Here is a 13,450-nt window from a genome sequence, read left to right as displayed (position 1 = left end):
CTCAGGCTTTAAAACCATCCAGCTTAACAGTAACGAAATCAGTAGCTGCAGTTCATTAATGTATAACAAAGCAGAATTTTCAACAATAAACCAACAAAACACTCAATGTTATTGCCTACTGATTTACGATATCTTTAACCTACGTCACAATATAATCATGCAACTAATACTTTTTTCCATCTCAAATTAGGGATTTATTTTCATTGTTACTATTTATTTATCATTCATGTAATTAGAGAATTTGAATATGTAATGCTTATTCAACGCACTAACCTGGACCTCTCATTGCACCATCTGCTCTTTTGACCGCGATATTTTCTTGTTATTCTGCTCAGAGAAGCGTCTCAATATGCACCATCTCTGGCAGGCAGGTCGGTTATTTGATTGACGCTGAACATCGACACTGCGTATTGAGTAGAGCAGCGAATGAAAGATCACGTTGGGATTGCACGGACCGCGACGGCATTGACCACGTGGGAAAACAGTGTGTCAAGTGATGCCACACACATTGCCCTCCATCGCGAGCATGGGTTGCAACACCTTGCTCCGATATCAACAACCCCCATGGTTAATGTCGTTGTTGTCACTTGTAAAGTGCCTCGCTGTGACCCAGTCTGCCACTCGAGGTGTGTTGAGTTTTACGCGATGATCCTGTCCTATGTGGGGTTATGAAATCGAAGGTGCGGCGATTTGCAGCCGATATAAGAATTGGGTTTGGAAGAGGTTCATGAAAGATGCTGACACTTTTCTTGAGGTCAACACTAACATTAAGAGTGTAAAACTGAAAGAGGAAAATGTATGTCATCAGCCAATATGTATAAGCACTATTTTTATTTTATATGAAGCTTCTATGACTATAGGGGATTCATTAATGCAACATATGGCTACGTACGGTGCGAAAGAAGTTAATCATACATAACACGTGGTTTTTGTAAGCACGTTCTAAGTGTAGCGTTTTAAAGTGAATGTTTAAATCTCTTTCAATGAATATTTGCAATCATCACAACCCTCTCAGATAACGGGCCAAATTACCATGAACATGTCTTTTTTACAGAGTTTTCAGTAAACGTGTCGCATTGCATATTCTCAATAACCACTGTAAATACTGTAGGATTTCTTTATTTGTTCAGTTTGCATAGGCTGGTGATCTGGTTGAGTACAGATAGTCAACGTGATCTGAGAAAGAGGAATGTGGAGCAATACGCTGTGCCCATGGCATGCCCGCGGGTGGGCTGACAACTTGGGTTTGTTGATGCCAAGAAAAGTGTAACCATCAAGAGAAGACCACCGTGGACACCAGAGTTCCTAAGTCTTCGTCGGGTAGTCGTTTGGTTTTTTAATTGCAAATCTGCGTCGAAATTTTTTTCTTTATAATTCGATCGAACCACATCGAATGGGCACGCGTAGCCAGAGAAATGTGAGCCATTTCAAAAATGTTGTTCCTTAAGATAGTTTGCAACAACAACAAAAAACCAGGCCTCATGAAGGCCACATGCAAGATGTGTGCAGCATCAGTGAAGAACACTTTATTTACAGATTGATATTTAGATTGCGCTGGGTTTTTTTTTTCTTCACGCAAAACACATCGCGAATAATATTTCTTGATCGAAGGTGGCATTTGGGTGTTTTTTTTTTCTCTAAACAACAACAACATCGACCACCGTGAAGGCAGAAACTCTGGCCGCTGCCCCGTGGTCCGGTCTCAGTACGGGGAAAACTTGGGCCGCTCAACTTTCCGAGCGGCGCACAGGGCGGCGGACGAGGACGGCACTCCCGACGCCGCTGCCGCCGCCGGGGCGAATTGGGGGCTGTAGCCAGCGTGGTGGCTTTCGGCCTCCGGCCCGCCATGCTCAACGGTAAATCCCGCCGCCACTGCGCGAGCGGCAGCGGCCGACGATGGGGCGAAGGGGAACGGCTTGAGGCCCGGCAGGCTCAGGGGGTGCAGGGTGGGAATGGGGCACGGGTACGGAGGGTAAGGGGGCATCGCTGCCGGGGAGAAGGGCATCGGAGGCAAGGGCACGGTCGCCAGCGGGATGGCGGCTAGGGGGAGTCCGGCGGAGCTAACGGAGGTGGCGGCCGAATCAAAGCCCGCTGAGAACGTCACAGACGGATCGGGGGCTTTAGACATGTCTACACTGCGGACAGAACCAGCGGGCAGGGGGGCACAGGGGGCACGGCAGAGGGGACAAAGTGGACAAAGGGGGGAGGGGGGAGGGACGATAACAATGGAATTGAAGGTAAAGGATGAAATAATACAAATAAAAGTAAATTAAAGTTGTAGTAGAAACAATAAAGTGGTGTGGGGTGGTAAATGTTGACAAGGGATAGCGTTTTTGGCACGGATTCAGGGGAGTGCTGACACATAAGGGTAGGGTCAGGGTATGGGAAAAATGTGATTTGGGAGCAAGAGAGGGAGACAAGTCACAATGTTAGAACTGAGAAAAAAAAACACTGGTAATAAAAGTTAATTTATGAAAAGCAAATACTCATGGGAAAATTCTCCGGAGAGATTCTAGGGATTTTTTTGACAATTGGATTTGCAAGAAAAAGAAACGAGGGACAGTGTTGCAGGAGACTCTGATATCCACACGGTGGGTTCGCCGCATTCCCAAGTTCACCACCCTCTCAATAACCGCTGCTATTTTGCGTAAATGCTGCGGCTCAACGCGTGACATGCGCAGACACAAAGATCCCCCGAACAGCCTCACGCACCGCAAGGGCAAGTGCTGTATCTTAACGAGCGCCCGTTAACCTGAACCCACGATGGAGCGGTGTGGGCAGCAATGCGCCCAGCTTGCATTTGTCTCTCCAATTTGGATGTTTTCATATTCCACGAGCTACTCGCGTGTGAGACCCACTTGACTTAGGGGAAGCCCCCAACAGATTCAGATACCAGTTGCCACCGATGTTAACCATGGCCAGGAATCCAACGCAGGTTCGGAGAGCAGTGGGAAAAACGACTGCACAAGCACAACCACCCCTTTCGCCACACGCGTACGTGCACCCGCAGCCCAGCACAATTCACAACGTGTACACCCGCCCTAACCACTGTGGATAGCAGAGCCTCCGGTGCGCGTACGTATAGCTGCTCACTAGACATCGTATTGCTTTAACACGTGTATTTCGATACGTCGACGTACCACATTCAATGTCATTTGTGCATCGGACGCATTTGACCACAACGCAGTTTGGCCGGCGCCTTGGATTGGTGATCAAATCGTATTCTTCACCGGGTTTTCAAAGCAAAATATGAAAAGATTCTGGAGAAAGGTAGGAGGATAAGATGGAAATAAAAGTTAACTTTAATCATTAACCAGTTACAATTCATAATAAACTAACCAGTTACAATTCATAATAAAGCCTACGTGTTAAACTAACCAGTTACAATTCATAATAAATCCTACGTGTTAAACTAACCAGTTACAATTCATAATAAAGCCTACGTTTTAAACTAACCAGTTACAATTCATAATAAAGCCTACGTGTTAAACTAACCAGTTACAATTCATAATAAAGCCTACGTGTTAAACTAACCAGTTACAATTCATAATAAAGCCTAAGTGTTAAACTAACCAGTTACAATTCATAATAAAGCCTACGTGTTAAACTAACCAGTTACAATTCATAATAAAGCCTACGTGTTAAACTAACCAGTTACAATTCATAATAAAGCCTACGTGTTAAACTAACCAGTTACAATTCATAATAAAGCCTAAGTGTTAAACTAACCAGTTACAATTCATAATAAAGCCTACGTGTTAAACTAACCAGTTGCAATTCATAATAAAGCCTACGTGTTAAACTAACCAGTTACAATTCATAATAAAGCCTAAGTGTTAAACTAACCAATTACAATTCATAATATAGCCTACGTGTTAAACTAACCAGTTACAATTCATAATAAAGCCTACGTGTTAAACTAACCAGTTACAATGTTTGAACTAAGCCCACTAATTAAAAAGCTCTGGTTCAGGTTAAGTTTATCTATTTCATTTGTTCTGTAAATTTGTCTGTATAATTAGCGCTCTGTGAAGGAGAAGCAGCCGTTTGGAATAAGATGGTCACGTGGCAGCGTCGCTCTCCGATGCGTTTTCGGATTGTGCCGCATGTCGTTCGGCACCATGTACGACGTTTCGCTCCACACGCTGGAAGCCATTCAGTTCCTGAAAGAAGTTCCCAACAGGTGCAGCGAAACGTCGGACATCATGGAACGCAACATGCGGTGCAACCTGAAGCCACATCCGAGAGCTCTGGGGGATTTGTGATGACTACGCTCGTTGTTATTTTCATGAGAGTCGTTTTGTGGGGCATCTTGTTTTGAATGCTCTTGACCAACTTCACCCCCCCCCCCTCTACCCTGTTCAATACACGATGCAACAAAACAAATAAACAAAATGAACAATTAAAGCTGTCGACAAATGTGAATGTTATAGAATATCTTAGATGATGTAAGTGGGGAGGCGAAAGGGCCGACTTTGAGAGGATCGCCTTGATAAAAAATGTTTTTTAAATGAGCAACTGTAAATCACTCTGTAAATGTTATGAAATGAAAGCACAATTGGTGGTTCGAGGAATTCGCAAATGTAGGTGAATTTTTTAGGGTCATATAGGATTCACGTTCAAATGAATTGCCATTGGGATTGTCATGACCACACTTGGGCACGTTGTTCAACGGTCTGGAATGAGAGACTGAAGAACACCGCTCTCCCAACAAACTCTCTCGAGCAGTGGTTCTTTACTCTGGGGTGCACGCTGCACCCCCTGGGCGTGCGAGATGCCCTCTCTGGGGGTGCGAGACATGGCCAGATTTGTTTTTTAGGAGGTAAATAATCGAAACACAAATGAAGCACCGGCACGTTAAGCACAACTACTTTGTTTACTCAAACCCTATGCGTTTATCAACAACATTTAACAACAATGACGACCGAGAACCAAAAGGGGTGCAAGGTTGCAGTCAATGTTAATAATAATAATAACCACTGCTCTAGGGCACGGCACACTTCGCCGCCAGCTGTTTGGGTTTGCCGCTGGGAGCCGTGGTTCTGGCTCGGGTGTCTGCGCGCCGAGCCCGGCAGGGGGAGCCAGGACCCGCAGGCCGAGGTGGCGGCATGACAAAATCGAGAGGACGTTCGATCCCATTCCACCGGGCGAATGCACAGGCGTCTGGCCAGAAAGCCCCACATGAAGAATACTTTGGAATTTTGGAAAAGAGAAATTGAGGACAACCCTTGTGAACGCTTCACTTTTTGTTGTTCGGCAATCCTTAACACCGCATTGCATGCTTTTGCCAATTGTTTGGGAACAGTTATATGGGGCACTGTTTTGATCACGCGGTCGCATTGTTGAAGAGTTGGTCGGCTGGCAAAGGTGAAATCGGGGCACGTGTGGAGCTGGGGTGGGTGGTGCAGGAGTGGGGATGGTGGCGGAATGTTTTATGATGATGATGATCATGATCATGATTTCGATAAACTTTCCTGGAACCTGTTGCTCAGGTACAGATTATCTCTCAAGATTGGACACAGTTATGATAAGCAACAAAACCTCATCATCCGATCATTAAACTTCAGCCTTGGTTCAATAAATATTCATCACAGGTAGCACGTATTGTGATTTGGACTGGGACGAAGGGTGTACATGAAGACACGCTGTTTTACGGAACTTCACTGTTCCATAAAAGTAATTTTTTACCAATATCGAGACAAAAGCACACACACACGTTGCATTCTGTGAGGCTACTACTACTCCAATTTCTATTGCAGTAGGATTATGATTGTCGTGATCGCTGCCGGTCGCCCCCCCCCCCCCCCATTCATAAACACTCCCCCACCCCCTGCCAAACCTAGACTCTCCACTCCGTGGACTCCCCTGCCGAGTGACGTGTCAGACCTCTCAAGTTAGAAGACGAATGGACAGAAGCGGCCATCGGGGGATGTGATGTTGAGTACTGGCAGCGTGTTACTGCTGCGAGTACCAGGGAGAGATACGTTTAGCGTTACCATGCAAATGATGAAATGCATCGAGTGTTGTGTTGTTCATGCTGCTATCCAGTTTGTCTTTAAATCACGGTGCAATTTCTGTGTTTGACCTACAGCAACAAAAATAAGAATACAGATTAAACCCACCACCACCTACCGGGTGGCACGAGATTGACCGTCGATAGCATGGGGACGATCGTTACATTACATTCGTCTGTAATGCGTCAATAGCTCCCATGCTAGAGGAGGAGTGGTGGGGGGGGGGGGGGGGGCACCGATCGCCACAAGCGCCTAAAGACTTAAGAGGTCCAATTCGTGTCTTTGCCAGCGAGTTCCCGCACTGCCCCACCAAACCAAACCAAGCACCCCCGACTGCCACGGCTCACAGGACGTAGAGGGTACGCCGGGGCGGGGTGGGAGCCGCCCACCTGATGCTGGAGAGATAATGCGCCAGTCCTGTGGTGGGGCTGGACGCATGCTGCTGCTGCTGGTGCTGGTGGTGCTGCTGGTGGTGCTGCTGGTGGTGCTGGTGCTGCTGCTGCTGGTACTGCTGGTGGTGGTGATGATGATGTGCGTGCGCGTGGTCGCTCTGGATCATCAGCGCATGGCTATGACAGGGGGCCGAGGCGGTGGGAATGAGCAGCGTGGGATCCTGTGGGTCGTGTGGCAGCGGCGGCGGCGGCGGCGCCGGTATCGGCGGTGCCTGGGCTGCTGACGAGGGCGGTGGGAATTTCACGTGAGCGGGCACGGGCTCTCGCAGCTCATTAATCTTGCTGTGGCCCTGTCTGCCGATGACAAATTCCCGGTTAGCTGTAGGGGCACAGGATAACTGCCTTATGGACAATGCACTTCAAGCACACATTCCATCACAGGTTGATGTTAATGCACAGGCAGCAGTGACGGCGGAGGGAATAGCAGTGAGGAGGGTCGACGCGAGGAGGGGCAGGTGTAGCGGGGATTGCCGTGGCCCTCCGGCGTGTCGTCAGGTTGTACCGCCATGCGTTGTTCGCTGTGACGTTCGCCATGTTCGCTCCACGTGCTGGGGGCTTCGCCAGAAACGAACAACGCACGGCTGTACAACCCGAAAACGCATCGGAGAGCTGTACAGCGCAACCGCGAAAGCCTGCGCAGTTGTAGGGATAACAATTCCTTGCTGATAATGTGAGATCGCGCCGAGTGACGGCGTGTGGCCAGGGGTGCGAGTAGGCACGGCATGACGCTCAAGGTTGTAGGAATATAACGACACGTCGGGCCATCGATTAACGCACACGACGCATGCACTGAGGAGCGTGCGTAAGAACCGATTGCGTTTTACTTGTGTAGCGTGGAGTGGCAGCGCAGCGTTGGGCGCCCTGGACTATGAACCCCGGCGACTCGGGGTACATTTCCAGCCACGGCAAACGTCAACGGCGAAGTAAACCCTGAACCAGTTCCTGGAAACCGCCTTTACCGACTTGCACTGATCAGCGCGGTGAAGTATTCGACAAACAACTCCCGTAGCTGAGACATCCTGGGGAGGCCTTAATCCAGCAGTGGATTGACAAAGGGCTGTACAATTAATTCGTCGATGTGATATTTTATAACTAGATCACACGAACCCTGAAGGCACCAAAATGTTTAAAAAATGAATTAAATGTAATTTAGAAAACTAAATTCTATAATCGCATCGCAACTCTGATTAGTGACAATACATCGATCTGTAGCCAGAGGCGGGAAGTTAATCGTTATATACCTAGGGCATGGCATGCCCCTGTAGTCTATAGGCTGTCTGCTGATTGCTAATAGGCTGTGAATGATCATAACTCGGCGCTGGGACTATTTAATACGTGATCAGTCAGTGCACTGTCAGAGAATCATTTCAAAAAGGGGAAGATTTTGTAGGGAAAGGGGAGTGCCTCGGTTCAAAAAATTATTATAGATGGGCACCTGCCTGAGCTCAAGAGCGTGCTCCAGAGCCGCTGCACACAAGACAGCGTCGCAAAGTCTAGTGGGTGTTCTGTTGTTCTGTGCACGTTACGTGAACTAAGCTAGGTAAGAGATCATTGAGATAACGTCGTCCTTTCTTTGCAAGGGAGACCTGGGATGGCAGCAAATAAAGCTGTGTGTAAGCGGCGGCGGCGGAAGAAGGTTCATTGAAATCAAAGTTAAAAACGTTCTTGTCAACCGAAATCAATGTGCGCACAGACACGCCACAAAGCATCTCACCGACTGAGCAGAGAGCAGCACAAATAACAAGATGGGGAAAATGGGGCACGGGGTTCGGACTGAGATGTTAACACAATGTGATGCGGGGTGAGAGACAATCATGAACACGAAACTCCGTCACTGCCCAGCCGCACACACAAACTTTCTCACACCGTCGCTCTGGGTGAACGCGCAGCGTTGCATTTATTTAACAATTTAGTAATTTTCTCAAAATATATTTGGTAACCGTCCATCTAATAATGTATTGCTCATTGATTTTTGTCGTCATAATCATCATCGCCACAAATAGATCATTTATAAATCTACAGTAACGTTTCAAAACAAATGCTAGTCTTACACACGAAACCAAACAAGCAAAATCTGAATTATTATTCTAGATATCCCAACAGGCACTAATGGGTCATAATTTCTAAAATGTCTACTTCATACTCATGCCTTCATACAGACTCGTATCTGTTGCACGATAGCTTCGTGCAATAGTTATTTATATTTCATTCTACGCTATTCTTGTGTCTGATAACCTCACATGATCTGGGGCTAAATGCCACTGTCTGCTAGTTACGAGAAGACTTCAGGAGAGAGACTTCACGTGTTTTGCTGTTTCCCTTCCTTCCTTAGAAGAGGGCAGACTGCGGTGGTTTGTTCCGCGGTCCATGGTTTGGGTTGCATGGCCACAGTCGCACTGCGACAACCATCAACCACCTGACCTGGATAAATCACGGCTCATGCTGATATTTGTCCTGTTTGCTTTATAGCAGCTGTCCTTGTGTGGCTAAGTGAGTGCCCGCTTAATGGTTGAGGGGTTAAACAATTGAGGGTGAAAAAGAGTGGACGACAAAGAGAGATGGAGAGAGTAAGTGGAGGATGGAGAGTGTGTGCACGTCATGGAGGCTGGGCGAGTGGTGGATGAGAGAGCGGTGAATGAAAGAGTGATTGAGTGAAAAGTGGATGGAAGAGGCTCCAAGAGCAAGCAAGACATGAAGAGCGGTGGGTGAGCGAGAGACAGAGCGGATGACTGACAGTATTAGCGAGCAACACAGCAAGAGATATGGAGAACGACAGAGCAACAGAGCAAGAGAATGAATACAAGAGAGGCTGAGATCGAGTGGGTGAGCGAGAGACAGGGAGATTGAGAGAGAGAGAGTGAGTGAGCGAGCAGGACAGCGAGAGAGAGAGAGAGGGCGAACGAGTAGCGCTGTAGATCGGCCCAGAAGGGATGGCAGGCGCGCACGACAAATGTAATCACTCCCGATGTGCGGCCAACGTGGCGGAAAGCAAAGAGATGATCGCTCGCGGCTAAACACCACACAACAAAGGCCTGTGCACCACAGAGGACATTTCGTGGGCTCTTTGCTCACGCTCTGCCTCTCGATCTCACATTTTAGCCAAATTACCAGAAGAAAGAATACTGGAAGGTCAGCTAGAAGCATCTATTAATTATTCATACATCAGGGAACAAATGTGTTAATTTTAGGCCCTCCAACGCTGTAACGTATTTGTATTTAAAGACAGGTTCCCTCAGTGCCAGTGTTGCATTGAGCCGAAAGTATCTGGCGATTGGACGTGCTGCGGCTTGCTGATGATTGCTAAGAGCTTGAACCCTATCCAAGTGTTTTGTGAAGCTGTTCGCTGCGAACTGGTCGGCTCTAGGGCACTGGCGTGCGCTCAGCACACACACCGCTCAGCACACACACACACCGCTCAGCACACACACACACCACTCAGCACACACACACACCGCTCAGCACACACACACCGCTCAGCACACACACCGCTCAGAACACACACACACCGCTTAGCACACACACACCACTCAGCACACGCACACCGCTCAGCACACACACCGCTCAGCACACACACACACCGCTCAGCACACACACACACACCGCTCAGCACACACACCGCTTAGCACACACACCGCTCAGCACACACACACACCGCTCAGCACACACACCGCTCAGCACACACACACACCGCTCAGCACACACACCGCTCAGCACACACACACACCGCTCAGCACACACACACCGCTCAGCACACACACCGCTCAGCACACACACACACCGCTCAGCACACACACCGCTCAGCACACACACACACCGCTCAGCACACACACACACCGCTCAGCACACACACACCACTCAGCACACACACCGCTCAGCACACACACACACCGCTCAGCACACACACCGCTCAGCACACACAACAACAACTGCCATTCGCCACTAAGTGGCGGTGACGTCACCACGACGCTTGTGCCAGGCTATGTGCACCTTGAGGCTACGTGAAGTGTCGAACGCCCGCTGGCAGGAGGTCACGGGGCAGACCCAGGTGCCATGGGTCGACTGACTGAGATGACTGAGATGACTGGCTGATGCACCACCTGTGCCCCCTGCTGTGCCAACCTGCTGTGCCCTAGTCACCCGGCGCTCCACTCATTGTTGTGAGCGTCGATCCTCCGCCCTCCGTTGTTGTTGGAGGGCGACTGCCTCCAACTGCCCAGTAGCGTCCTTCACGAGCCTCCTCCACAGAGGCCGATCTTGACACCACTGGTACCAGTCATCGGCAAGTCCACTCAGCTCCACGTCCTCCTGTACCACATCACTCCATCTCTTCTCTAGCCCGTGCCGCGCCTGCTTAGCCCCCTTGATCCGGCCGAACTAAAGCTGTTTCGGCATGCGATGGCTGGGCATGCGGGCTACATGACCCAGCCAACGCAGCCTTGCCTGCCGGAGGAGCTCACCGATGGGACCTTGCCCAGATCTCAGCAGCAGCGTCTCCAACTCCTCCTCTAAATGAGTAGCTATTACCAAATCATCGGCATACATAACGTGGTTGAGCAATAGGGAGCCATCCCTTGACCGCACCCGGGCATCGATCAGCCTCCCATTATATCTGTACCATATGGAGATTCCCCCGGTACAGCTATTGAAAGCTTCCCGAACTACGTGGTCAAAATAGATGTTAAATAATGTGGGAGCCAGAAGACATCCCTGTCGCACCCCAAGGTGTACAGGGAATGGCTCTGACTCCCGGCCACGTAGTTTTACCCGGGCCCGCTCACCATCATGTAGGTCCTTAATGATCGTGAGCAGAGGGTCAGGGACTCCAAAAGCACAAAGAACAACCCAGAGCCCAGGCCTACTGATGGTATCATAGGCCTTGACCAGGTCAATAAAGCAGAGATGTAGGTCTTGTTGGAATTCCCTACACCTCTGCTGTAGCAGACGGACAGAAAATATGGCATCTGTGCAGGACTGCCCTTTCCTGAAACCGCATTGGGGCTCCACAAGCCTCTCCTCAGCATGCCTGGCAAGGCGATGTTGAATAATCCTTGCCAGGACCTTTCCCGGTACACTGAGGAGTGAGGTGCCCCTGTAGTTGTTACAGTCTGTGCAGTCCCCCTTCTTAAAGAGGGGGACCACCAGGGCATCCTTCCAATCCTGCGGAACCCGTCCAGTGGTCCAGATTGTTGTTATGATGTCATAAAGGGCAGTCTGTGCACAAACGCCACCCTATCTCAGCATTTCGCTTGGGAGATCGTCTCTACCTGGTGCCTATCCTGGTCTCAGACTCCGGATCGCCTTCAGTACTTCCTCAACAGATGGCACCTCAGCCAGCCACTCACAGGGGGTGACTTCTTCCAATATTTGAGGCACCGCAGCCTCAGCAGGGTCATCCCCACTTTATGCCACGATGTTTTCCTGGCTGAGGGATTTCCCCTCCCCCAGGACCTCACAGAAATGCTCAGCAAATCTGCAAACCTGTTCCTGGGGGTCGGAGATTGGATCACCGTTTTTCCCCTAATGATGGTAACAGGTGTGGCGCTGCAGGTTACTTTTTTGATGGAGTTAAATAGAGATTTGTGATCACGGGCCACTGAGGCAAACTCCATCTCCTCAGCAACCCACGACCACCACCCATCCTTGCAGCGCCTCACGGCTCTCCGAACCTCCGAGCGAAGGCAGCGGTAAGCCTCCTCATTCTCTGACGTGGGATTCTGTAGCCGATGACAGTGGGCCTGTCGCTTTTTCTCAACCATCCTGAACACCTCCTCTGTCAGCCAGGGTCTCTGGGGAGGTCTGGACCGCGTACCCAAAGCAGCCATTGCAGCTGCATGAGTCACAGTCCTAAACCTCGCCCATTTACCCTCGACATCAGGAGGAGTGGGGGACGATGCCAACCCCAGCCGCAAGCGATGATGAAATTCTCACTTGCAACTTTCATCAGATAAATGAGACCAGGCCACTTTAGGTTGGAATGGGGTCCTGGGTGTACACCCACCACTGGAGTGGAATAATGGCAGGCGCATCTTACAGATGACTAGTCGATGGTCAGAGGGCAGATCAGCTCCACGGTAGGTCCTGGTGTCAAGGACATGGGCTCGCATCCGCTGGTCCGTCACTATGTAGTCCAGCAGATGTTCTTGCTTGGACCCGGCATGCATCCATGATGTTGTGTGGATGCGCCGATGACGGAACAGCGTGTTGGTAATTACAAGCTCATGGGCTGCACAAAAATCTAGCAGCCTCCTACCGTTGTTATTGAGCTGATCTGGCCCATGCCCTCCAATCACTCCAGACCAGGTGCCAGCATCATGACCAACTCTGGCATTGAAGTCACCCAACAAGATGACTCTATCCCGAGGGGCCACTTTAGCCAGCATCTGTGACAGGAGGTCATAGAAGGCATCTGACTCATCGGCTTTGCCTGCATCCCTCCACGGATGTTCGTCTTCGGTGGGGGCATAAGTAACCACGACCACCACTCCTCGCCTCCGGTTGATGGGAAGGCGAGCTCAAAGTAGCCTGGGGCTTACAGCTTCCCACACCTCACCGGCAAGCTCCCATGCCCCCTTCATTCTTTTGTTCAAAAGAAGAGCCACACCCTGTTGTTTGGCAGTCTGCTGCCCCGAGTAGAGGACTGTCCACCTCTCATGGTGGCAGGAGCCAAAACCGGTCCACTGGACCTCCTGAATGCCACAGAGATCCAGGCGGTACCGGTCCAGCTCCCGACAGAGGAGTGGCAGCCTCTCATCCGCAGTGAGCGTTCGAACATTCCACGTGGCCATCCGTAGTGGCTTTTCATTGTTTCTGGAGGAGCCCCGAGGGTGGAGATTCAATCTCCTGGCTCCGCCAATTGGGGTTTGGCCAGGAGACGTCATAGACGCCTGTCCCCCCGTGGCCTCCGGCACAAGCTTATTAGTAAAATTTTGTATTCGTAGTTTAGTGGTGATTAATTGAAGGTGGAGGGTTTACCAGCCCCTCGCA

General features: G+C 49.8%; 1 protein-coding gene across 4 annotated transcripts in view; it reads right to left on the bottom strand.

Annotated features, from left to right (window-relative positions):
* Positions 1-6,233: 6,233 nt before the first annotated feature.
* Positions 6,234-13,450, bottom strand: part of LOC116948723 (poly(rC)-binding protein 3-like) — a 48,105-nt gene continuing 40,888 nt past the window's right edge. For 3 of the 4 annotated variants that reach the window (XM_032965720.2, XM_032965718.2, XM_032965723.2), the window contains exon 11: positions 6,234-6,760. In XM_032965720.2, coding sequence (XP_032821611.1) covers positions 6,358-6,760 — 403 coding nt within the window. In that variant the 3' untranslated portion in view covers positions 6,234-6,357. Of the gene's footprint in view, positions 6,786-13,450 lie in introns of all 4 variants that reach the window. The other variant, XM_032965722.1, reaches the window with a different exon arrangement.

This window comes from Petromyzon marinus, chromosome 34, assembly GCF_048934315.1.
Source record: "Petromyzon marinus isolate PM22_M1 ecotype Great Lakes invasive population chromosome 34, UKy_Petmar_22M1.pri1.0, whole genome shotgun sequence".
Taxonomy (NCBI): domain Eukaryota; kingdom Metazoa; phylum Chordata; class Hyperoartia; order Petromyzontiformes; family Petromyzontidae; genus Petromyzon; species Petromyzon marinus.
The sequence above is the reverse complement of the archived record's forward strand: the minus strand, read 5'-3'. Positions and strand labels throughout refer to the sequence as shown.